Source organism: Nelumbo nucifera, chromosome 5 (assembly GCF_055504915.1).
Source record: "Nelumbo nucifera cultivar China Antique chromosome 5, China Antique-T2T, whole genome shotgun sequence".
Lineage (NCBI taxonomy): Eukaryota > Viridiplantae > Streptophyta > Magnoliopsida > Proteales > Nelumbonaceae > Nelumbo > Nelumbo nucifera.
In genome coordinates, this window is record NC_142653.1 from 81,948,478 (window position 1) to 81,975,629 (window position 27,152).

The window sequence follows — 27,152 nt, forward strand, 5'->3', positions numbered from 1 at the left end:
GCCCCCGGGGAGCATCATCACCCTGGCCACCGCCCTGGTGGCGACTATGGTACGGGTACCCTGACGTGACTGAGTGATCGAGACTCACCGAAAAGGACGGGATGAAGTAAAGTGAGGAACTTGAGTAGACTTGACAGATGCGCGACCTCAGAATCCGAAGACAGCAAGATGGCATGAGAGAGTGAGACCTAAAGGGCCCTCCTATTTATATACTCCGCACCTCCAAATCAACGGCCCGGATTAAGGCAGATCGGACGGTTCGCAGGTGTGCTGACCGCACGCCTTCTGAAACTGAAAAGCGATTGATTGCACGTCTCCCATGATTGAGGTAATGACGACTGCACGACATCCGGAGTTAAAAGCCACCTTAGCACATTTTTGGAATACGAAAGGTCAGAAAATCTCCCGATTCCCGCGAACGCATTTAATGTGAGCAATCAATCAAGTTTGAATTTCGGTCAAATCAGTCCATCATACTTCATGAACTCCTTGCACTAAGGCAACACTCTTAGCTCGAGGAGTGGGGGGGGGCAATTGATGGAGGATGATTTGACCTGACCTATGAAATGATGACACGTGGACCTGACTCCGCATGGGCAACAGCTCAACATCGTAGCTCGACAACGGCTAAGTAACGAGCCCATAAAGCAACTCACTATATCATAGTTCGCTGTAGAAGTTCACTACAACACGAGCTCCGGGTTCCCTGAGCTACCCAGAAGGGGATACTCCAAGACTGCCTTAGCTCGCGTACTAGGGAAACCAGCTCGCTCCAGCCCCCGAGCGGATAAGACCCCAGAGAACAACCTTAGTATGGGCAACCCCGAAGTAATCCCAAGCTCGCTACAAAGTAGCTCGCGAGTAAGCGGCGCGGACGTTTCTCAGGAAGCTTCTACCTGACATACCGTACTGATCAGTTTGCGCCACGTCTCTTAACTGACGGTGCAGTCCCTGTCCTTTCGACAGTCTGCACCCATGTCACTCATCCAAGCGAGAGGTACGTTGCAACGATCACCTGAGCAGCCCTGGCAGGTAACGGCTGCGGCAGGGGCCCAGTGGCGGTTACACTCGATTTGACAGTAATTCCCCTATAAAAGCCCTTGAGGCAAAAGCGAAGGGCTCTCTCTCAGACTTTTGAATACTTCCGCATTCATATACTCAACCTGAGTCTTGGCTTGCTCGCGAGCTAATCTCTCGAGCACATTGAAAAAGCGCGACCTACACTCTTAGCTTTTGCACTCTCTTTCTTTTCCTTCCCCAATGTTCTGACCTAAGCTTCGGAGTATTCCCACCGGGTAAATCCCTGGGAATCCTTCTTTCCATCTTCTCAGGTGCCGTCCGTTACCAACAAGGAGCCAGTCAGCAGCCAAGTAAGAATGCTCGGATCGTGCCACATCACATGGTATGAAAGACCAATTCAAATCCTAGTGAAATAGTGGAGTTATCTTTACTTAACTACCTAGTTGTTATCCAGTTTATCTTCTTGTAGCTATTATCTCTTTTGGTTACTCATTTATAGGAGTTTGTTATTGTAATTAGTTTAAATTTCCTTCCCTATAGCAATGAAGGTATCTCATTGTTCCGTTGATTCAAACCTTATCATTGGGAGTTGTGGGTTGCCTCGAACTAACCCAACTCTAGTCTGCCTTCTAGTAACAAGATAGGGAAGCACAAGAAATCTGTTATTAAGAAAGGCTCACCGGTCATCCATTCCGGCTAGTCTTCTCTCCTCAACAGACCCATCACATGATCAATCTCACAGGCCTATAACACGTTGGTATCAGAGCCAGCCATGAACCTAGGGTGCAAACAGAGGTTCTCTCAGATCAAAGGGGAGATGGGGACATTAGTGACAGGCCATGAGCAGCTGATGGAGCGTATGACTCGCATGTTTGATCAATTGAACTCCATATTTGACAAGCCGGAAGCAACGAAGGGAAAACAGGTGGGGGAGTCATCTTGCTTACAACGTCGTTCAACAGTTGAGAGGACAGATGGGTCCAACTCTTCCTCTGCCTCGTTCTCTAGGAGTTTAAAGCTTTGAGTTCTCGCGTTACAATGGATCGGATGATCCCGCTAGCTGGTTATGTCGAGCAAAACAAATTTTTCTATGGCACGGAGTAGTAGATGCTGAAAGAGTTGTCACAACCTCCATCCATTTAGAAGGAGATGCACAACTCTGGTTTCAATACCTGAAGCAAGAACGAGAAGACTTTACATGGGAAGATTTCAAGAAAGAGATGCATATGCAATACAATCCCATCCAATACCAGGATTTTTTTTGGGGATCTCACTAAACTACACCAAGCTGGTTCAGTGAGGGATTACCAAACTCAGTTTGAAAGACTACTGACTAGAGTGGAACGACTCACCCCTGAACAACGAGTTGTTTTTATCAATGGTTTAAAAGAAAACATCAAGGCAGAGGTCTTAGCAGCCCGACCTACTAGCTTATCATCTGCAATTGGGTTGGCACATCTATATGAAGCAAGGAATGCGGCTCTTCGACGAATGGTGATAGTTGATTCTAGGCCAAACGCCAATAGCAAGGAAGTCCATATGGCAACTTCACCCCTTTCTGTGAAGAGATTGACCCCGTTGAGTTGAAAGAACGTAGAGACAAGGGCCTCTGCTATAATTGCAATGACAAATTCAGCCCTGAGCATAGATGCAAGAAACTCTTTGTCATTGAAGGTTGTTGGGAGGAAGAGGATGGTGATGTGAAAATGGAGATTGAAGACAACAATGATCCATTAACCCTTACATTCCACTCAATGGCAAGTAACACCGGTAAAATCATGAAGGTACATGCTTGTAATAATTCCAATGAGGTGGTGGCACTGATAGATTCAAGAAACACCCATAATTTTATAAGCCCAAATCTGTCAAAGGAGGTGGACCTGCAGCCCAGTACAGGAGGCCAGTTCAAGGTGAAAGTAGCCAATGGTCAAACCCTAACCATCCTCGGAAAGTGCCGAAATGTTATGGTTAAATTACAAGGGATTGCTTTGCTAATTGATTTTTATATACTTCCCTTAGATGGGTATGAAATGGTGCTAGGAACCCAGTGGTTGTCCAAGTTGGGCCCAATTCTTTGGGATTTCCACTAGTTATGTATGACATTTTATGTGGATGGCCAAGAAATCTCACTCCAAGGAATTTCCCCACTTATTGATGAGATTGCAGGTGACAAAGATGTAAAGAAGGCTTGCCAATGTGTGATGTTATAGCCATGCACAGTGGGAAGCTCCTTACCTTTCGAAGCCAACTTCCATGTCTCCCTCATTACAGCAAATCCTAGACAGCTTTGGTGATATATTTGAGGAGCCCGAAAGCTTACTACCTCCTAGGGCCCATGACCATAAAATAAATACAATACCAGGAAAGGACCTGTTTGCGTCAAGCCATATGGTTACCCGTATTATCAAAAGACAAAAATTGAGAAAATAGTAAAAGAATTATTAACATGATGGTACTTGGGGCATGTGCATCGACTATCAAGCCTTAAATCAGATCTCAATCGAAGATAAGTTCCCGATAACCACTGCTGATGAATTGCATGGTGCATGTTACTTTTCTAAGATTGATCTCTGTTCAGGGTATTCATTGTGCACCAAGGGCACTATGAATTCTTGTAATGCCCTTCGGGCTTACAAACACCCCTTCCACATCCACATTTCAATCCCTTATGAACGAAGTATTTAGAAGGTGCTTACGAAAGTTTATTTTAGCATTTTTTGATAACATACTTGTGTATAGCCATGCTTGGGATGAACACTTAACCATTCAAAGCATGTTTTATCTATTCTATGGGCTCACAAGTTGCATGTCAAAAAAGAAAGATGTATTTTTGGATAGAAACAGGTGAAGTATTTGGGGCATATCATCAATGAAAAGGGAGTTGAAGTTGACCCAGAAAAAATCAACATCATGCTACAGTGGCCCAAGCCCACTTCCCCTAAAGTTCTTCGTGGGTTCCTCAGGCTTACAGGCTACTATCGGAAGTTGTTTATTGAAGGCTATGGCAAGATTGCAAGACCATTAACACAAATGTTGAAAAAGAATGCCTTTACTTGGTCACTAGCCGCTGAGAAGGCCTTCAATGAACTCAAGTTCTCCCATATTTCACACAACCATTCTTTGTAGAATGTGATGCTTCTGGAACGGGTATAGGGCTGTATTAATGAAGAACAGGACGCCCATCTCATACATCAGTCAAGCACTCCATGGGAAGAACTCCCTTTCTACATATGAGAAGGAAGTATTAGCACTTGTTATGGCTGTCCAAAAGTGGCGATATTACCTCTTGGGACTCCACTTCACAGTTCGGACTGATCAACGGAGCATTAAATACTTGTGGGAGTAGCGCCTAACCACTACAGCCCAACAATGTTGGCTCTACAAGTTAATGAGGTTTCGCTTCAACATTGAGTACAAAACAGAGTTGAGAATAGAGCCGCTAATGCCTTATAAAGACGAGATGAAATTGAAATCGAGGTTGATCCAACTACAGCAGATTCACTCATGGCTTCCTCTCAACCGGTACCTCCTTGGGTGCAAGCTATTCAAGAAGAATAGAGCATGAGTCCACAAGCGTAATGCCTAATCTAGTTATGTCATGATGATGATGCAGTTGGGCCTTGGAAAATATTCAAATGGGATATTATATTTTAAAAGACCGAATATATGTACCTGATGACTCAGCTATGATAAAAGACATCCTAGATCAATTCCATGGCTCCACTCACGAGGGATACATCAAAACTATGCACCGACTCAAGGTTGTCTTCTATTGGAGAGGGATGAAGGCCCACGTGGAAAAGCACATTAGAGAATGCCAAGTATGTCAGAATAATAAACAAGAACAACGCAGGCCCATTGGGCTATTATAGCCTTACCTATACCAAAAGGTGTCTCTATGGACTTCATAGAGGGGTTGCCTAAACCCCATGGGAAGAGCACTAGAAAATTCTAGTGGTAGTGGACTGTTTGAGCAAGTATGCACATTTCATTTCTCTTTTTCATTCATATACAGCCCAAGGAGTACCCCAGTTCAGTTGTATTTTGATCACATCTTCAAACTCCATGGCATGCCCCATTCCATAGTATGTGATCGGGATGCCACATTTATTAGTCATTTTTGAAAAAGTTGTTTCAGCTTTATGGTACCATCCCAAACAGATGAACAAACTGACGTAACCAATCACACCTTTGAGATGTATTTACAATGTTTTGTGGACTCACAACCCAACACATGGGTCAAATGGCTTGCATGAGCCGAATTCTGCTATAATACTAGCTATCATACAGCCATCAAACGATCACCATTTGACGCTATATACGAAAGACCAGCCCCCACTCTAATTCCCTACACATGGCACAACTATCGATGCTTCAGTAGAGGAAGCATTACTAGAACGGGGCACTGCAGTTCATGAGCTTCAAAAACATCTCAAGGTAGCCCATGTTAGAATGGAAAGAATTCATGAAAAGGGGCATCAGGATCAACAATTTGAAGTGGGGGAATGGGTATTTATGTAAAACTCCATCCCTATAGGCAAATTTCAGTAGCAAGGCGCCGCAACTTAATGTTCAGCCCCAAGTAACTTTTCGGCCCTACTTGATTTTGGAACACATAGAGCCTGTTGCCTACTGGATCCAAAATTCACGATTGTCTTTCATATTTCATTGCTGAAATGACATCATGGTCCCTTGACAGAACTTCAGCCTAACTTGCCAGATGATGTCTCTCCACTAGCTTATCATCCATATCCTCAAGCTATTCTTGATCAACGAAATCGTAAAGGAATTCTTGAAATCTTAATCCATTGGAAAGGCTTATCTCTAGCCGACGCAACGTGGGAACCTCTGAAGGATATGAAGCAGTAGCTTCCAGACGTGGCCCTTGAGGACAAGGGGCTTGCTTAGTGAGGGGGAGCTGTTACAAGGCCACGTGTGGTCCATGCATGATATGAAAGACCAATTCAAATCCTAGTGAAGTAGTGGAGTTATCTTTACTTAACTACCTACTTGTTATCCAGTTATCTTCTTGTTGCTATTATCTCTTTCGGTTACTCATTCATAGGAGTTTGTTATTGTAATTAGTTTAAATTCGCTTCCCTACAGTAATGAAGGTATCTCATTATTCCGTTGATTCAAACATTATCCTTGGGAGGTGTGGGTTGCCTCGAACTAACCCAACTCTAGTCTATCTTCCAGTAACAAGATAGGGAAGCACAAGAAGTCTATTATTGAGAAGGCTCATCAGTCATCCATTCCGGCCAGTCTTCTCTCCTTAGCAGACCCATTACACGATCAGTCTCACGAGCCTATAACACTAAGATATCACTGTTCATAATGATTTATTATGGGGAGAGCACACAAGTTTACCTCATATGATATTTTTGAGATTAAAGCGGTTGCTTTCAAGGAAGGTTTGTTGGTGGCTTCCCTATTGGATCTATCTTCTTTTCAGATAGAGGGCGATGCTCGTTCTATTGTCAAGCTATGGTTGGATGGCTCTCTCCATCCTCCCTGATGATTCCACACTGTCATTGTAGACTGCAGAACTCTGTTGCATGAGTTCACCCAAGCATAAATCACTTTTGTCTCTTAGATCCTCAAATGAAGCAGCATGTGTCTTGATCAGCATGGTTGCTCAATTCTTTCTTGTTTCACTTGGTCTATTTGTCCAAATTTAATGATCTCTACTCTTTAAAAGGTCATGACTTGTCCTAGTTTGTTGTTGAATGAAAAATGACCTTTTTTGGATTAAAAACAAAGTTCTTAATTAGTATTTGGGGTGAAATAAAGTAAAATAACATTTTTTTTTCGAGCTTTTTACACTATCATGATAGGGATGTTAGTGGGTCGGGTTAAGTGGAAAACCCACATTGACATAAATCCATGCCAAACCTAATCCTCAGACATTGCAACATTGAGTATAGATGTTCTATATATTGAATGGGTTGGATCAGGTTCAATATTTCATCTTTGTTTTGGTTGGATTTGGTTTTGGGTTATAGTTGAGCCCAACCTTACCTTAGGCAATCCCTTAACATGCTTACTCCTGAATGGTTAATATGACTTTTAGGAGTTCGGCTTTAGTTAGGGCAAGGCCATTCGAGCAATTTTTACAGCTTTGCATTGAGAATATCTCCATGCTTATCCGTTTTATTTCATGGGGAGATGTTCCCAATGCAAGGTTGCAAAAGGCTATTGGAATGGTGTGAGCACAGATTTGCCTTGATAGAAGCCAACCTAGACTTTTAGGCTATATTTGGTTGTAGTGCAATAGGTTCTATACTTTTTATCACATTTACAATCATTGCAAATTGCAAGTTTGGCATCCAAAAAACTGATAAAAAATTTGCACCACCTTTCACCTTAATTCTCTCTCATATAAAAGTGGGAACCACATCGTCTAGCTTCTTTTATCTCACTCATGAACAAATAACCCTCCTGCTAACTCCATTCTCTTGCACATAAAGTGGAGATAATGAATTCTAGCGAGATTCGATCCCAAATCTCCCCTACAACCAACAGGAGACCTTACCAACCAGCTGGTTGGCATGTTGCTGATTGCGTTTTTGTCTAAAACGGCATACGAAGGTTCAACGATAAACATGTAGTGATGAGGGATGACTGAAGTCTGTACACAAAACTATGATGTCTGGAACTGGAAGCGGCAACAATTGTTGTGGTTGTGGTTGAGTCGGCAGCACAACAATCCCTTGTTACGGGGGGCACGAATAGTAAGCTCGCATCGTCTGCTTCAGTGTTGCAGAAAATTTTCTACAATGGCGAATGAGAAAAGGCCACATCACTCTCCCATATTTAATCACAACTTAACGGAGCCTGGATCTGGATTCCAAAAAAAAATTAAAATTTTTTTAATCCTTCCTTCTCCCCCCACTTCACTATCTCTCCCCCTCATCCGTTCTCTTTCAAGTTTCAACCCAAACTATTGCTACTGTAATTGGCGGCAGTCTGAGGACCATCAACATTTCAAACTCTCCCCTCTTGTTTTTCTCTTAAGATTCTCTCTCTTCCCTTTTTTATTTTTCTTTCCCCCGCTTTTCTCTCTCCCTCCTCCTTCGTTCTCCTTCAACCACAACTGTCACCACCAAAAATGATACTATCACCAATGGTGCCTCAATGTCTCTCTTCAATTTTACAACATTCACCTTAACTGCCTTTCCAAGTTCCTCTTTCTTTACTATCTCTTCCCCTCCTCCGTATCTTCTGATTTCACATAAGAAATTCTAAGTTGGCCAAAAAAAAGTAGAAAGACCCTCTTCCCTATCTTTTGCATAACCTGTAGTTAGGTACAAAGACCCTCTTTGTTAATTGTCGCCCATTTATTTATGGGAAAAGTACGGATAGACCCAATGCAGATTTATAATTTCCACTGGAGAGCTATAAACATTCAAAATGTCAACAAACTACACTCTATGCATCAATGCCCGCCCGTGAATTGGCATCAATTCCAAGCTAACACCTATCCCAATAGGACTTTTTTTTAGTACCCCAACAGTACTTTGGGCTAACAAATTCTGACCCTGAGTTGAACCTTCATTCTCCCTTTATTTATTACTTGGGGAGTCAATTAAACTTTTTCCCAAGTTCCTCGTTCCCCATTAAGAATCCAATTCTCTAACAGCTTTTCAAAGTTCCCTGAACTCATCATTCCTCTTCTATACAAAGCATTCAACTCGATGGCTGAAAATATGCATATCATTGGAATCATCACCTCCATCAACAGATTTTCTTGACTTCTTCACCTCAAATCTCAGAGAAAAAGACAACAAAATATTAAGAGGGTGTTTGGTTTCGTTTACGTTTATTGATGGTGCCAAATAAGCGTCACTTCAGCATTTTCTCTCTCTTGCTCTTCTGCATGCATCGAAAGTGAAAAAAAGTCAACTTTGGTTTATGTGCCTGCCAGCCATTTGTGGAAGTTATTTCTTAAAGCTTCCACAAACGGCCAGGCGTGTTTTCACTGTTACGCTGATGTGGAGCCTGGTGGCGCCTATTTGTCATAAACAATTGTAATTATTGCATTTCTCGATTTTACCAGCAAATAAAGTACAAACGCTTATTCAATAAACATAAATGGAACCAAACACATACTAAGTTAAAGTAGAATGAAGGGGCAGAGATAGAGAACTATTTTAAGAGAAGCAGGGAGGCAAGGTAGGATTAAAAGATTTAATTTTTTTGGAATACTGACTCCCTTTAACGGTTTGGGCTCATGTTTGTTAAATTATGATTAAATAAATAAGGGAGGTCATAGATTAGCCTGTTCGTTAAATTACGGTTTGGGCTCCTGTTCGTTAAATTATGAACGGCTTGGGCTCCTATTTGTTAAATTATGAAAGATTTGGGCTCCTGTTCGTTAAATTTTGCAAAGTTGATGCAGACAATGTGAGGTCATAGATTAGCCTTAGGCCATGTTTAGTTCACTTCTCTGGGCCTCATTCTCTTAATTTTTGCTCATTCTAGTCAAGAATGGGCAAGAATGAATAACATTAGAGTGTTTGGTTACAAAATTCTTGCCAACAACCACATTCTTTTTAGAATGAAAAGCCAACCCCATGGCACAAAAATTGACTAGCTTGCAACATGAAAATTAATCATGCCCCATCTTGTTCATTTCATTCTTTAAGGAAACTCTACCTAAAACTGTTGTCATAGATGTTTACTTTTGCGAAAGCATTTTTAAAAAAGTACTTTTAAGAAAACACTTTTATAAAAGTACTTTTACGAAAGCACTTTTCTAAAGCTACTTTTACATAAAAGCACTTTTATGAAAGCACCATTTTTTTTTGAAGAATGAAAATGAGTAACATAGGACACTTGTTAGTTTGGAAAGAATTCATTTTTAGGAAATAAGTGCTTGGTTCCTAACAATATTTTCTCATTCTACCTATTTTTACCCATTCTTTTCCATTTTAAAATTTCATCTTGGGTAACAATGAGAAAGAATATGAATTGAACCGGTTGCCACCTGGATTGGCCGAGGGCAACAAGGTAAAAATACTCCTGAGCTTTAAAGGTTGTTCGAAGGCTTTGAGGGGTTCAGAGGTGTGTCGAGGCTGAGAGTCGTAGGCCAAGGTGGATCGTCTCTGAGTACTGTAGAAGCCGAAGGTTGTCGGTTAAGTGGTAAAGTCCCTGGTAGTCTGAGGTTCTGCAAGACAGTAGATGTTAGAGGCCCTGGGTGAGAACCCGAGGTAGAGACTCCGATGGCCAAGTTAGTACGGGGGTTAAGGAGAGGGATCTAGTGCAGACGAGGGCTCTGAAGAGGGTGCTCATACGCACTAGGCTCCCAGGAGGTAAGGTCCTTCACTTATGTTTTTAGTTAGAACCGGTATTCCAGAATCCTTTACCTGGAGGGGGTACCCCATATTTATACTTGAACTGCCTGGAGGTTGGTGGAGATGGACACCCCTGATGAGCTCCATATGAGGGCGGTCAGCGGGGATGTTGGGGCACTTCGCTATTGTCTCTGTACAAGGGGAGCAGGGTAGCCCTCACCATGTTGGACCGGGACCCTGGCTGGTGTCCGTGGGCTGGGCCCTCCAGCCCATAATGGGCTGGGCTAGGTTACCCTATATCACTTGCCCCCCACTCCCGAGGTCGAGCGGAGACTTTGGCTTCGGCCAAGGGGAGTAGCAATGGTGGGCACCGGTGGGCCTAGCGACTAAGGGGTACCCAGCAATGGCATCGAATTTCTTGTGCCTTCGTTTGGTTTGTCTTTCGTGAGTGGGGGACAAGGTTGCGAGCACGCTTTGATCTTCTGCGAAGGTTAAGCGACAGGGCCTCGGGAGAGTTGAGCCCATGCCTTCTCGTACTAGCGGCTCGAAGGTGCATGCGGCGCTGGCGTCTCAGGCTGGCGCATAGGGACCGTGCCCAGCATGGATTTGAAGGCCAGGTGGGACTCCCATGTGCAGAACGGATTTGAGTCATTGCTTGGGCATCGTTTTGTCTTCTGAGATTGGGAGCCGAGTGGCGCACTATGGTTGGGTTGTGGAAGTGGAGGTTTCTTGTCCATTGGATAAAGTGAGATCTAGGTCATTCATTCTTCTTTAAATAAAGGCCTTAGTGCCGATTTTTCTCCATCATTTGTCTCTAGGCAACCTCGCATTTGAGTGAACTACTGCTCCTAGACCTTCGATTTTCCAGCACACCTCATCTTCCTCCTTCCCTTCATCTTTTGGTAATTCTTTTCACCATGTCTCATTCTGATTCTGGCCTGGAGTGCTGTGAGCTTCTGATTGGTTTGGAAGGGAGTTCTCCTTCGACTTCATCCCCTTCTTCCCCAGGTTCCTTGGTAGCCATCCCCCCTTGGCGGGAGGTAATGGTGGTAAAGGAGAGGATAGCCTCTAGGGGTGCTGAAGGCAACCGTCGAGATGGTGACCCTCCCTGTGAGAGCACTACATCAGTGTTGTCGAAAGGGGTCCCCCCAAGCCGAGGGGGAGGAGACCCCAGATCTCGCCCCAGGGATGTGGCCAGAAGTGCTACCCAAGGGGCGGCTAGGGTTGGCCTTCCGCATTCGGAGTTCGATAGTTATCTAGACGTGAATCAGATTAAGTCCTTGGCTAGGCAATACTTCATACCTCGGACTTACACCATTAAGGTGCCCAGTGTAGGTGATTGGCTGTGGACTCTTGAGGGGGAGATCTACGTCTACCAACACTTCCTCCAGTTCGGCCTTAGATTGCCCCTTCACTCTCTGATCTTTGAGTTGTTGAGGTGGTATGGGATCACCCTCAACTAATTAGTACCCAACGCTCTTAGGACCATGGTCACCATGCTGGTGGGGGCTTAGCTTCAGGGGGTGGAGCTGGTGTCGAAGCTTTTCCGAGCTATGTTCATACTGAGGAAGTATACTTCTGAGGCTGGTATGTACTATTTTCAACCCTATAGGATTAAGCCCATAGACAACCCTTCGTTTGTCTACAATTGGAAGAGTAAATTCTTCTTCCTATCTTGCCCTGAGAGTTGATCTTTCAAGTCGGGATAGGGAGAGGTTTGTTTGACGGTGGGGAAGAGTGCCCCCCTGCTTTGGGACGAGGAAGCTACTGATCTAGCTCACCTACTCGTGCTAGGGAGAGTCTGAGCCCAGCCCTTGGTGGAGGAGGAGCTCCTACTGGTGTTCGCGGGGCTTAATCCTGCTCCCCTCGGTAGGAGAGGTGTTGTAGTTTTTTTTTAACACGTTTCCTTTGTCTTCGACTTGCTGTACTGATACCTTCTTGTTTATTTACAGAGGTACCCATGGACGCCAAGAAGCTCCTGGTATAGAAGTCGCGGGCCAAGCAGAGGGTTTAGTTCCAGAAGAAGGCCAGAGAGCAAACTCTAATGGGCTCGGTCGAGGAGAAGCCTGTAACGAACGACCGGGTTCCCGCTCCTCCACTGAAGGGAAACACACAACAAGTCCTTGTCAACCAAGGGGACAAGGGCAAGAGGCCAGCGGTCGAAGATGATAGGAAGCCAGCAGCCGAAGGCAACAAGAGGCCGACAGATCATGCGAAGGGGTTGAAGCCGGTCAAACAAGGTCGGTTCCTCGGTGGAGGCTGGGAAGAAGAGGCTAGCCGAGGGGACACCGAAGGGGCAGCCACTGACGAAGTTGGCTCATCAAGAGCGCCGTGCTGGGGGTGCTACACTGAAGAAGCCCCTTACAAAGGGGCACCCTGGGGGGACCGCATCTACCCTCACTTCCTTGCAAGGGACTGCCGAAGAGGCCGGGAAGCCCATGAAAGTTTTCAACCCCTAGTGGCCCGTCCATGAGGGGGATTCTATTATAGAGAAGGGGGTCGGGAAGGCCTTGATGAGCGGGGCGATTCTGCCGAGGGATCGCTTCGAGATGATGCAGAGCGACCCCCAGTTCGTTTACAATGAGGAGCTCTACCACGTGGCTGAGGTACGTTCCTTGCCCTTTTCTCTTTGTGATTTCCCCCCTTTTTTTGTTTTGGCATTACTGATGCACTTAATGCAAGTCTACCGCCACTTCGTTAGCCTAAGAGATCAAATGAGCCTCACCTTGGGGCGCTTGGAGAAGCTCTAGGTGAAGGCTGCCAACGCCGAGATCAGTCGAGACAAGTTTAAGGCTGCCCACAAGGATGAGCAACAGCTCCGGGTGACCCTGGAGGATGACCTAAAGGCTGTGAAGGCTTGCCTCAACAAGCTACAGGAGGCGCTGAAAGACATTTGAGGAGGAGAAGGCTCATCTTGACAGCCTCTCCATAGAGTCCAGTTGGAGGGCGAAGAGGGCCGAGGAACGAGTAGTCGAGGCGGACAAGTGGGTGGCTGAGGCTGAGTAACGAGCGGTCAAGGCGAACAGGCGGACGTGGTCAAAGTGGTGGAGGCTTTCAAGCGGTCTGCCGAGTACCAGCATGCCCTCGCCAAGTATGCTTCTACGAGCTACTTGCACAGGATCGAGGACACTAAGAGGGTCGTCCAGCAAGTGATGCCCAAGTTCAATGTTGACGGGCTAAAGGTGATCCCCGACTCTCCTTCGGCTTAGGTTGCGATTGTTGATGAGGCTGCCAAAGGCGTCGAGGTCTCTGCTCCCCTTGTTCGCCCGGTGGAAATGCTTAGTGGGGCTCTTCTGGACTTCTCTACTTTTTCTCTCTTTTATTCTGTGATTGTAAATGTGTTCGGCTTAAGAGGCCATAAAACTTTTTGTAAAGGCTCAATACTTGAAGTTATTGAAAAAATCATGCATTCTTTTTATACACTGTGCTCTTTTTGTCCTATGCATTGTGTTCTCCCTTTCTTTCTTCTTTCTTTTTTTCTTCGCCGAAGGATCCCTGCCCCTTCCAACAATGAGACTATAGGGCACACACAAAAAGTAGCTTGTACTGGCTCGTTATACGTACACCTTAGGTTGTTAGGAGGGAGAGGCCGAGGTAAAGCTGCACAACCGAAGTGCGGCTCACCTGGTCTAATTCCTTCTAAGTGTTCACTTAGGCAAGGCCGAGGTGGCCTACTGAAATGTGGAGGAGAGGCCGAGGCAGAGCTGAAGCTTGCCTGGCTCCCTTCCTCCCGTGGTTTCTTAGGCAAAGTTGAGATGACGCTCTAAGGAGGTCGAGGTCTTGGGCCGTGGCGAATTGCCAATTTAGTTGGGGTTGCTGCCTTTAGTTAATCACACTAAGTCTCTAAGACGAAGAGGCCATCAGCCGCCGAGGTGGGCAGTGAGGCGTGTGAGGCCTCAGCTGTACTGGGGTAATTTGGTGAGGTGTTAGGGTGTTCGCTATTAGTAATATGCCCTAGCGACAGTCCGACACAAGCGCATGGTCCTCGGGAGAGGCTGGCGATGGTCCGACACAAGCGCATGGTCCTTAGTGAGAACAATCACTAAGCTTTGAGCCAAAGTGGAACTTTGCTTCATTCATTCATTACTTTATAAAAAAAATTACACTCATCTATAGTACATCCAAAGGTTCTTCGAGTTCAACATCCGAGAGACGGGTTCCATCTAAATGTTCCAAATGAAAGGTGTTGGGGCCGACGACTTGCTTGATCCTATAGGGGCCTTCCCAGTTGGGGCCCAACTTTTCTACTCCAGGTTCGGGGACCATCACCTTTCTGAAGACGAGGTCTCCCTCTTGGTAGTGTCTTTCTTTCACTTTTGAGTTGTAGTAACGGGCCACTCGTTGCTGGTAGGCAGCCGCCCTGATTTGTGCCTGCTCTCAGGCTTCTTTCAGCAGTTCTAGGTTTGCTCTAAGTGCTTTACTGTTCTCGGCTTTGCTGTATGCTTCAGTTCGGAGCGTCGACTGGTCGATCTTTGCTGGGATAACTACTTTTGTACCATAGGTCAGGCCGAACGGGGTCTCTCTCGTGGCCGTCCGAGGTGTGGTTTGGTATGCCCAGAGGACACTTTTTAGCTCATCAGCCCACGAGCCTTTGTCTTAGTCTAGTCTGGTTTTCAGTCCATCCAAGATTGTCCTATTGGTGACCTCAACTACGCCATTTGTCTATGGGTAGCCCACTGAGGTGTACTGCTGCTTGATGTTGAGGGAGGCACACCACTCTCGGAACTTGGCATCGTCAAATTGCTATTCGTTGTCGATGACTAGCATGTGGGGGAGGCCGAAGTGGCAAATAACGTTCTTCTAGAAAAAGCTCTGAATTGCTCGAGCTGTAATGGTAGTCGGGGGTTTGGCTTCTATCCATTTGGTGAAGTAGTCCATAGCGACAACGAGGTATTTCCTGCCCCCTGTTGCTTGAGGAAAGGGGCCGAGGAGTTCCACCCCCCACTTGGCGAAGGGATAAGGGATGCTAAGAGTCGAAAGGGTGGTGGTTAGCTGATGGCACAAGTTGGCCTGTCTCTAGCATTGGTCACACTTCCGTACCAGCTCGGTTGTGTCCTTGTGAAGTGTTGGTTAAAAGTACCCCTGCCTTAGTGTTTTTTGGGCTAGGGTTCGGCTGCTGAGGTGATTACCGCAAATGCCTTCGTGAATTTCTCAGAGCACGTATTTGCCCTCCTGCTGGCGGAGGCATCGGAGGTAAGGCAAGGTGAAGGATCTCCTATACAACTTTCTCTCCAGCAAAGTGTAGTGTGCTGCCTGACGTTGGAGTCGTTTAGCTTTGTTCTTGTCATCGGGTAGTCATCCTGTCAATAGGAAGTCAATGATGGGGTCCATCCAAGATGGTTTGGCCTCTAGCGGGAGTACTTGGGATTCTTCTCTAGAGGGCCAGTGTAGCTTCTCCATGCGGACAGTGCGTCTGAGGGCTGCGTCCGAGGTACTTGCTTGCTTAGAGAGAACATTGGCTCTTGCATTCTCGGTTCGTGGTACTTGTTGTAGGGATAAGCGTTGGAAGTGGCGGACTAGCTCTTGAACTTTGGCGAGGTACTTGGTCATACTTTGTTCTTTGGCCTTGTACTCAACATTGACTTGATTCACCACCAACTGCGAATCGCTGAATACTTTGATATGCTTGGAGCCGAGGTCCCTAACGAGCTGTAACCCCGCGAGGAGGGCTTCGTACTTGGCTTCGTTGTTGGATATTGGGAAGTTAAATCTCAACGTGTATCACCGTTGAGTTAATTCACCACCAACTTTGAATCACTAAATACTTCGATATTCTTGGAGCCGAGGTCCCTGACAAGCTGTAACCCCGTGAGGAGGGCCTCGTACTCGGCTTCATTGTTGGACATTGGGAAGTCAAATCTCAATGCGTATTCTATGACTGCATCGTCGAGGGTGAGGAGGATGAGGCCCACTCCGCTTCCTTTGGCGTTGGACGAACCATCAACAAAGAGTCTCCATGCTAGATGGGATTCCTCAGCCGGGCAGCTTCTTCTGGTTCATCTTCGAGGTGCCGATCGAGTGGTCTACTGAAGATGCACTTTGTTACAAAATCAGCTAAGGCTTGCGCTTTAATTGCGGGCCTCGGTTGGTACTGAATGTCAAACTCAGACAGTTTGACAGCCCACTTGAGCAGGCGTCCAGAGGTCTCAAGCTTGGCAAGGATGGCCTTAAGGGGCTGGTTTGTCAGAACCATAATGGTGTGAGCTTGAAAATACGGCCTGAGCTTTCTAGACGAGATAACGAGGGTGAAGGCTAACTTCTCCACCTCAGGGTACCTGGCCTCAGCGTCGCAGATGACCTTGTTGACATAGTATATAGGTCTCTGGACTCCATCTTTTACGTGGATTGAGTTGATGGCTTCATCCCCCACTGAGAAGTATAAGCACAACGTTTCTCTTGATGCTGGCCGAGCGAGGAGGGGAGGTGAGGGGAGCCGAGGTATAGCTTTAGCTCGTCGAAGGCACATTGGCATTCCTCTGTCCACTGGAAATCTTTCATCTTCTTGATGGCACAGAAGAAGGGAAGGCAGCGGTCGGCCGACTTCGACATGAAGCGGTTGAGAGCAACTACTCAGCCAATGAGCCTTTGAGTTTCCTTCACCGACCGAGGGGTGACATGTCTAGTATGGCCTATATCTTTTCTGGATTGTCTTCAATGCCTCTTTGGGTGATGACGAAGCCTAAGAATTTGCCCGAGGTGACGCCGAAGGCACACTTGCTTGGGTTAAGCTTCATGTTGAACTTCCGCAAGGTGTCGAAGGTCTCGGCCATATTCGAGGTGTGTATCTCGGCTTTTAGGGTCTTTACCACCATGTCATCTACATATGCTTTGACGTTCTTCCCCATCTGGTTCTTGTACACCTTGTTGACAAGACGTTGGTTGGTGGCCCCTTCATTCCTGAGTCCTAACGACATCATTTTGTAGCAATATGTGCCATGCTCGGTGATAAATGAGGTCTTCTCCTCGTCCTCGGGGTGCATCTTTATTTGGTTGTATCCGGAGAAGGCATCTATGAAGCTGAGTAGCTCATACCCTATAGGGTTGAGGTTACAAACCTCAAGCTCTTCCTTTTTGAAGCGGTTGATGTAGGACTGCAAACTTTCTCCCTGCTTCTACTTGATCGACATCAGCGAGACCACACTTTTTCTGACATCGTCTACTGCTGATGAAGCGAGCAAGGAATATACTGGTAAACTGCTCCCATGAGCCGAATGACTGAGGAGGGAGGCTAGAGAACCAATGACGAGCTGCCCCCCTGAAGGTGGCCTGGAAGGTCCAGCACGTCAAGGCGTCGGAATACCCATAGAGTATCATGAGTGCTTTGAAACCTCCCAGGTGGTCGTCGAGGTCGGAGCTCCATTCGTACGTCTCCTAGGTGGTTGTCGTGGGAGCCTTGAAGTGTTGGGGGAGAGGTTCCGAAATAATGTCTAGGGTGAAGGCGTCCATCTTCCCCGTCTGATTGCTTTGGTCGGCTGAGGCGTCAGCTCGGCTTTCATGAACTTGTCAGATCTCGTCCCTGACAGCCTTGAGCTCGGCTTGTAGCTCCACAATACAAGGGTTGATGGGAGCCTGTACCCCCCCCCTTGTCCTCGCGAGCACGGTGAGGGTCGTCTCGGACTCCAGAGTGCTCCGAGGTGGGACCGCACATCTCCCGTCTGGTGTGATGGTCATTTAGGACGTCGCGGAGGTCAGAGACTGGGTGGGGGGAGAGGCGTGGCGTCAGCCCTCAGCCTTGGAATGGGCGCTATGACGGTTGAAGCGCCCGCCTTCATCCCAAGTGTTGTCCCTTCTGCAACGATGATGCTGCTCGGAGGGCTGGCGGCTGTCTTCGGACGCTGCTGGTTCTTCCTCCCTTCGGTTGGGAGGCCTTTTGTTCCTCCGTGGTGGGCTGAGGGGTCGGCTGCTGCCCGACTCAGAAGGCTCTACCTACCAAGTATTGGCTCGACCGAGGGCGGGTAGTTTGGTCTGATCGCACCAACCTTGATGTTCAGACACCCCGGCGAGGCGGTCGCCTCCGGGGGGGGAGGACCTCCTGCCTGGGGGCATGCTTGCTCCACACGCTGTGTTATGTATTTCATACGATCGAGGACCGCCTGGAACTGCTCATTTGTAACTAAGTTCTTAGTGTTTCTGGCTCTCCATACCATGGTGCTTGAAGTTGGGGAGGTTTTTAGTTTTTAATGCTTTAGGGGATTGTCTTAGCAACGATTCTCACTGACGACGCCAATTGTTGCTACCCGGGTTGGCTGAAGGCAATAAGGTAAAAACACTCATGAGCTCTAAAGGTTGGCCGAAGGCTGAGGGGTTCCAAGGAGGTGTGCCGAGGCTGAGAGCCGTAGGCCGAGGTAGATCGTCTTTGAGTACTGTAGAAGCCGAAGGCTTATAGCCGAGGACTATCGTTTAAGTGGTGAAGTCCCTAGTAGTTTGAGGTTCTACAAGACAGTAGATGTCAGAGGCCCTGGGTGAGAATCCAAGCCAGAGGCTCCAACGGTCAAATTTGTACGGAGGTTGGCGAGAGGGATCTGGTGCAGACGAGGGCTCTAAAGAGGGTGCTCGTATGCATTAGGCTCCCAGGAGGTAAGGTCCTTCACTTAAGTTTTTAATTAAAACTGGTATTCTAGAATCCTTTACCCGAAGGGTTGGTGAAGATAGACACCCCTGATGAGCTCCATACGAGGGCGATTAATCGGAGAAGCGGGGACGCGAAGTGCTCCACTGTTGGCTCTGTACGAGGGGAGCAGGGCAACCCCGCCGTGCTGAACCGGGACCCTGACTAGCGTCCGTGGGCTGGGCCCTCCAGCCCGTAATGAACTCGGCCAGGTTACCCTACATCAGAACCAAACATGACCTTAGCCTATCCTTCTCTCTCTCTCTGCTGAGTGCTGACTGCCTCTGCGTTGTTATTTGTCACTGTCGTTGTGGCGGTGGCGGCCAAACGCCCGTACTTCCAACACCACGTTACAAAAAACGGCATATTTCATGCCGTTCGGTAATCAGCACTACACGAAAATAAAGGTCACCGGGGGATGTGCATTTATTAATTATTTTCTTTTAATAAATTCCTCCTTTTTTGGTAAATTATTTCCTTTTAACTTATTAAAAAAACACAGAAGGGATCTACTCTCGGCTCCTTTTTCTCTCACATTGGTTACATATCATGCTACGTTTCAATAAAAAAAAAAGGGAGTGATGAGCGATGGCCTCCGGATTGCGTGCTTCCCAGTTCCATGATATATTAGATTGGAGCTTGATTATGGCGGTACCCAAGCAATTGACTTGACTTTATTAAAGAAAGCAATTGACGCACAGAAGGCGCCCCACACGCACATCCCCGTGCATTTGGAACATCTCCTCGTGACAAGTATTTGAGATGTTTCAAATGCACGAGGGGATGCGTGTGTGGGGTGTATAGCGCGTTCTGGGGGTAGTCCAGTCCATCCGATCTATCATCTATCTGATACTTTCCTTTTCTTTTATTAAAAACGATAATTATTTGGGTTGGTGGGGACAGTTTTATACGTGGGGAAGGTCCCGACTCCCGATTGTCAGACGACTGAGGTGGGGAGGCCACTGTTTGTATTTTGTAAGGAAGTCAAGAACCTGATAAGATGATGACACGTGTATGGTTGGTAGCCTATGTTGCTTCTCCTCAACTGCATTATAAATAAGCGTCAAGGCTCACACCCAAATTCGTTCCAAAGTACAGATTGTTTTCTGCTTGCTCAATATCTTCTCTCTTGCACCCTTTTCATCTCGTCCTTTTTAATCTCTGGGAAAATGTCTTGCGGGGGAAACTGTGGCTGTGGGTCTGGCTGCAGCTGTGGTGGAGGGTAATTTTCTAATCCCAATCAAGACTTCTCTCTCTCCATGATCTCTTCTTTTTGTTTTCCTTTTAGCTTTTTCTATTTTTTTGACATTTCTTAGTTTTTTCCCTTTCTGTTTATTTTTGTTCCCCTGATATATGTGACGAGTCTTCTTCTTCTTCTTATTCTTCTTCTTCTCTCTCTGATTCTCTCCGAAAATGAATTAAAGTCGAATTACTTCTTTTATTTGTTTGTTTCGAGGGTGATAACTGATAAGCATGACTGCATGAGTTGTTTTTTGCTTGTACATGGATACATGGTACCCTTGCATGTGATTTTGGCAAGAGATCACCTTCTGCGGTTTATTCCTTCTTTTCCTTCTCTCTTTCTTTCTTTCTTAGATTTAGGTTAAACATATTTTTCCCTATTTTTTGGATGTGGTTGCAGATGCAAGAAGTACTTAGACATGAGCTTCGCTGGCGAGAAGACAACCACTGAAACCATTGTTGTTGGGGTTGCTCCTCAGAAGACGTACGCATCTTTCTTATAAATAGATTGAAAATATTTTTAGTCGATCCCCCCATCTCCCCCCCCCACAAGAAAAAGAAACGGAAGAAAATTTAGTGCGGTACTTAAATTCAATATTTGGTTGCAGATACTCGGAAGCCTCTGAAATGAACTTTGGAGCGGAGAACGAAGGCTGCGGGTGCGGATCCAACTGCAGCTGTGATCCTTGCAACTGCAAATGAAGAATAATGTTATGTATCAAAAGATAATATATGTGTGTATGTGTGTGTTGGGTCTCGTCCTCGTGTGAAGTTTGTTCTTTATGATGGGTCTGAGTTTGATGAAAATAAACTAGTCATGGCTTCTTCTGCAGATCCTAACTTGTTAGGTTTGTAGTTGATGCTGTTGTTTGTTACTGCTGTGTGGGTATCATGTCTCTTATTTATGTACGATGACTGATGAGAGGAGAGACTTTGGATATATTTGCAATGAATGAAAGATAGACTCCTTTCTACCGTGTTTGTATTTTTTGTGCAAAAATAGGCAAAAGATATGTATGAATATTGATTTAATTTGGTCCATCTCAGCTCCCACCAGATTGCTATTTTTTCTGGAGGTTGCTTCTCTTCTCTGTTCAGGAGAATTGAGACTGGGCCGGGGTTTGATCGGTTGTCGGTGCCATGGAGGTAGTCAACAGACTCAACACCCTTTTCCTTTTCCTCGTGACCTCAGCTCCCTTGCGTGCCTGAAAAGAAAGTAAATCCATTGCATTTGATTTGCCCTTTTCTCCATGGTTGATGGTTCCCATCTTCTTCTGCCCTTCACCATCATCCAGAAAAAAAAAAAATTGCCTTTTAAAGAATTGCCGACTAATGACTTTAAACCTGTTGTTATGCAAAGATATGCACATAACATATATCACCTGTGCATCATATTTTATTGAAAAGGAATTTGGATTTGCTACTCATACTCATAGAGTGCGTCTCACACCAATCTCTGAATGATAACATCATGTACCGGAGATGTTTTCACTTTTCAATGCACTGCTGCGATTGGTGAGTCGGGAGTAAATCTGATCTCCATACGAATTATTTTACCAAAAAAATCATATGAATTAAAACATACAGATGCGGAATTCAAATTTCCAAACAGGGGATACTTTTTGCTACTCCTTGCTCACATGAACAAACCCAACAGTGACAAATACCCTGCCTTCTCAAAAGTTTTGACAGGAAGGCTGCATTTGTTTGACAAATTTTGCACCGTATTTAGTTTTGCATGATATGGGATCCTCTGTTAGTTCACTTGTGTGAAATCTTTAAGATTCTTACTTTTGTGTTTTCTTTTTATTAAAAATGAAAAATACTGCCCATTATATTTCTCCTCCAAATCTCTTTTTTCTACCATCGCTGTTCATGGCACTTGTTCTGCCTCTCCAGCCATCTTCTCTGTTCACGACGATTTGTTTTAGCTAAGTTCTTTCTCTGTTTTTCATTTCCGAATCAAATCCTTGTAACTACAACATTTAGATATAAACCCCTTCAAACTCTTATCCCCAACGCACCATGGGTCAGTATCATATGCTTCTGCAAAATCTTTTGTTATTGTTCTTCTGCGAAAACACCAAGAGGAAACCACCTCTTTTTGTTTTGTTTTTTAACATTTGAAAGGAAAATAAATTGCCATTCTCTTTTCTTGATTTTTCATTTTCTGGTTTCTTTCTCTGAAAAATGGTACAAAAACAGAGTATTTGTGAATGAAGAAAAGTTGTCTCTTTGCATGAGATTCATATTAAATATTTATAGACAAGATTACATGTATAACTAACCATCTATACATCTTGACAGGTTGTAACTAATTCTAACAAATTCATAGTCCACGTGTAACTGTGTAACAGATTTTGTTATACAGTTAAGACTCCCCCTCAAGCTGGACTGGATGTTGGAGAAAACATGTCCAACTTGAATAATTAGGAGTGAAACTGATCACGACCAAGGGCCTTGGTAAAAATGTCAGCTGGCTGAAGCTTGAAAGAGATGTTTCCACTAAGGGCCTTGGTAAAAATGTCAATTGGATTAGCTGCTATATGCAAGGCTGCTTTGTTATCACAGTACAGTTGCATGGGTTGAGCATGAGAAAGCCCAATGTCAAGAAAGAGGTGTTTTGGCCAAAGAAGTTCACTTCTTGCAACAGCCATGGTGCGATACTCCGCCTCTATTGAAGACCTTGAGACAATATTCTGCTTCTTGGACTTCCGGGATAGAGGAGAACTGCCCAACATTGTGATATAGCCGGTGGTTGGACTTCAAGTTATTGGGCAACCGACCCAATCTGAATCGTAGTAAGCTCTAAGTTTTAAATCACTTGATGCAGACAAGAATATGCCATATGAAATTGTAGCCTTCAAATATTTGAGGATGTGAAATGCAGCATCCCAATGTTCTTGTCAAGGTGCACTCATGAATTGTGTGAGCACATTGACAACAAATGTTATGTCAAGCCATGTAACTTGCAAATAGACTAGACACCCAACCAGCCTTCTATATTGGGCTGCATCTTGGAGCAACGACCTAGTAGCTAAAGCAAGGTGTTGTTGTTGTAGCATTGGAAATGGGCTAGGCTTGCACCTAGTCATGCCAACATCCTGAAGAATATCTAGAGTGTATTTCCTCTAACAAAGGTGTATGCCAGTCTTAGATCGTGATACCTCAATTCCCAAAAAATAAGTGAGTAGCCCTAGATCTTTTATGTGGAAACATGAGACCAGGTATTCTTTGAGAGCACAAATTTGGCTAGGGTCACTACTTGTAATGACAAGATCGTCTACATATACTAAGACAACAAGGGAGTTGCTTGGACTAGATAAGGTGAATAAAGTACAATCAGCATTTTGCCACTTGGAAACCATGTCTTTGGAGTGCAACAACAAGTTTCTCAAACCATTATCTTGAAGCTTGCTTAAGACCATAAAGGGAGCGCTAGAGTTTGCAAAATCGAGTATCACAATCCTTGGGTAATCTAGGGGGGGGGGAGCATATAAACTTTTTCATGTAAATCTCCATGTAGGAATGCATTATTTACATCTATTTGATGAATCTCCCACTTGCGAACCGCAACAAATAGATAAGAAACATTGTACGGTAGTTTGGCTACGGGAGCATATGTCTCATTATAGTAAATGCCTTTAGTTTTAGTGTAGCCTTTTGCTACAAGCCAAGCCCTACAGTTCCATTGGGCTTGAGCTTAACTTTATACACCCATTTGCATCCTATGGGTTGTTTACCTAGAGCTGGAGGTAATTGAGCCAAGTCCCAAGTATGATTGCAATTAAGAGCTTCAATCTCATCATTCATTGCTTGACACCACTTCGGATTTGTAATGGTTTGAGTATATGGACGAGGTTTAGTGGTGTGTAGTAGGCAAGTAGTAAAGGTGGATGGGTGTTGCTCAACAAGGCTTGTCAATTGATGGGCTGTAGAAAAATTGGTGGCTAGTAAAGTGGAGGAAAACAAAGTCTTGAAAATGTTTGGGAACTCGGGTGGTCCTAGTAGGTCTTGGATTTGACCAGGTGAGTTTAGGTGGTCTTAAAACATGTTGAGGTGATTCAAGTGTATTTTTGAATGGGTTGAGTGGTGTTCTCAAGATAGGACTCAGTTGTGGGTTCAATTAATGAATGAGGAAGCTGGGTGTTATCCAAAAAGATTGGATTAGGATTTGGGGGAACAGCTATGCTGGGTAGATTTAATTTAGCTAAACTGCCATACTCAAGAAATGGAAACCGCTTTTCATAAAAATGAACATCCCAGGACATGAATATTTTTTTAGTGTCCAAATCATAAACTTACAAGCCCTTTTGAGCATGTGGATATCTAAGAAACATGCACCTAGTTGCCCGTGGAGAAACCATGAAATCAGTTATAGCAGAGACACCTAAATACATGTAAATGACCATAGTGCGGTGGCTTACCAAGTAGCATTTCATAAGGTGGTTTACTAGAGAGAAGTAGTGTGGGCAAATAATTGATTAGGTAGGCTGTTGTCAATGCACATTCGCCCTAAAATTGGATTGGTAGGTTGCTGTCAATACACAGAGTATTTGTGAATGAAGAAAAGTTGTCTCTTGGCATGAGATTCATATTAAATATTTATAGACAAGATTACACGTATAAGCAATTGTCTATACATCTTGATAGGTTGTAACTAATTCTAACAATCCACGTGTAACAATGTAACAAATTATGTTATATAGCTAAAACTCTGAGATAATGAACCCATAGAGAAGGTTCTCCCATATTTTAGAAAGCCAACTATAAACACAATTACATAGGAAAGAGAAAGTGTGTAGTAGGAAGAGGAAATGAGAGAGAGAGAGAGAGGTGAACCAAGGGGGAGAAATATGAGACACCATAACAGAGACACCCAAATACATGTAAATGATCATTGTGCGGTGGCTTACTGAGTAGCATTTCATAAGGTGGTTTACTAGAGAGAAGTAGCATGAGCAAATAATTGATTAGGTAGGCTTTTGTCAATGTACATTCGCCCCAAAATTGGATTGGTAGGTTGTTGTCAATACACAGAGTATTTGTGAATGAAGAAAAGTTGTCTCTTCGCATGAGATTCATATTAAATATTTATAGACAAGATTACACTTATAAGCAATTGTCTATACATCTTGATAGGTTGTAACTAATTCTAACAACCCACAAAATTTAGGGCCGGGCTTAGGCTTAATACTTCAAGCCCGGCCTGGCCCGCATATATTTAAACTTACATATTTTGTATATATTGTATACATGTTATTTTACATTATATTATATTATATATATATATAAATATTATAAGATGACATGTATAATTTATATTATATGTAATATTTTATATTATATAATGTATAAAATAAGTTTATACGCATGTTATGTCATTTAATATATAGATATGTAATGATTTATATATGAGTGACATTGGCCCGGGCCCGGGCCCGTATAGACTTGGGCTAGGGCTTATATTTCAAGCTTAGAACCCCAACCCGGGCCTAAGCTATAGCCCTTATCATAAGTGTAAAGCCTGGCCCAACCCGGCCCATTATCACCCCTATTGAGAGGTAGGGCTACAAGCAGATCCGATGAATCAGATATAGGCATATATCCGAATTTGATTTGTTAACATTCGAATCCAAATTGGACCATATCTATCGAATATCTAGTAGATTCGAATCAAATTCGGATTATAATTAAATATTAAATAGTATAAATAAATTAAACTAAAAATAACCAAAATATTATATATTATTAATAAGATGAGCTAAAAATGACTTTAATAATATTTTATGAACAAAATGAATTGAAAATTACTTGTATAAAAGTGGAACATATGACAATTTAGTGAAAATACAACATTAAGATCAACTTCAATGATAAATATGTTAATATACTTTTTAAGTATATATGAACATATATTATTTAAATCGAATTGTATTAGATTATATATATTTGATCCAATTATAAACGGATCAAATTTAATTCATGCTTAATAGGATCAAATTCAAATTCGGGATCAGATAAATGAATACCATTTGTAGCTCTACCGAGAGGGATGAAAGAGAAGTACAAACAACCCCATCCCATTTATTTTGTCATATCATATGGATCTGGAGCACAAAACCATTACAAACCAATCATTCATCGGAACTGATTCCCAGTTTGACCACTCTAAAGTCGCATTCTTCAACTACAAGCTTCAAAACACAACTTGCATGATGCATTGCATACAATACCCACGGAGCATGCCCCACAGGTGTTCCACAGCCCATTTCCCCATGCATGGAAACATCTCTCGTGCTTGTCATGGGGAAATGTTCCTAATTCATAGGAGATGGGCAGTGGGCCTATCTCTACTTTTGGGACATTGTGCTTTAGTGGATAGAAGAAGTAAAAAGTAAAATAAAATATTCAATGACATAGAGGGTATTTGGTTTTGTGGGCATTTATTAAAAAAATGCCGCTACATCAATGTCATATAGGTATTGGTGTTTATTACATATTAAACAATTGTTTGGTCTCACCCTTTATCACATGAACACTAAAAATTGAAACGCTTTGATTTATATGCATAAGTCACTTGGGGAAATGTCAAATTCTCATTTCCCCCAATACCCTAGCATTTCTTGAAATGAAATGCTTATGTGGCACACTTTTATGGGATGTTAATTTGATGATGTAGAAAGTAAAAAACGTTTAAAGTAATTCTCAACCAAACATACACATAATAATCAGACATATACATAATAATTGCCTACGAAACCACATATACATAATAATCTGCCCAACTTCAGCTGTGCTTCAGCCATTAACCAAGCCACAAACTACTTAGGTTGCATTTATTTTGGGTGTAAATGAGAATCGGAATAAACTTTATACCCCAATTCGATTTTACTTGCATTTTTCTTTTCGATACAAAGTTTTACATGGAAGAACGATGTAAACTACATTCATGGTGGAGTTTTTCCTTGATAATCGGTGTAATT

The 27,152-nt window shown here is 44.1% G+C and overlaps 1 protein-coding gene across 1 annotated transcript; it reads left to right on the top strand.

Moving 5' to 3' along the window:
- Positions 1 to 19,988: 19,988 nt before the first annotated feature.
- LOC104593806 (metallothionein-like protein 2) lies at positions 19,989 to 21,151 on the top strand. The gene is made up of 3 exons (XM_010253820.2): positions 19,989 to 20,146; positions 20,567 to 20,650; positions 20,775 to 21,151. Exons 1-3 carry the CDS (start codon positions 20,094 to 20,096, stop codon positions 20,866 to 20,868), a joined length of 231 nt encoding a protein of 76 aa, XP_010252122.1. The 5' UTR covers positions 19,989 to 20,093; the 3' UTR covers positions 20,869 to 21,151.
- The last annotated feature ends 6,001 nt before the right edge of the window (positions 21,152 to 27,152 follow it).

What these genes read in the sequence shown, in the direction of transcription:
- LOC104593806 (XM_010253820.2), top strand. Translation starts at nt 20,094, where the DNA reads ATGTCTTGCGGGGGAAACTGTGGCTGTGGGTCTGGCTGCAGCTGTGGT. An exon ending in GGCTGCAGCTGTGGTGGAGG is followed by an intron (nt 20,147 to 20,566) that starts GTAATTTTCTAA and finishes ATGTGGTTGCAG; the next exon opens with ATGCAAGAAGTACTTAGACA. An exon ending in GGGGTTGCTCCTCAGAAGAC is followed by an intron (nt 20,651 to 20,774) that starts GTACGCATCTTT and finishes ATTTGGTTGCAG; the next exon opens with ATACTCGGAAGCCTCTGAAA.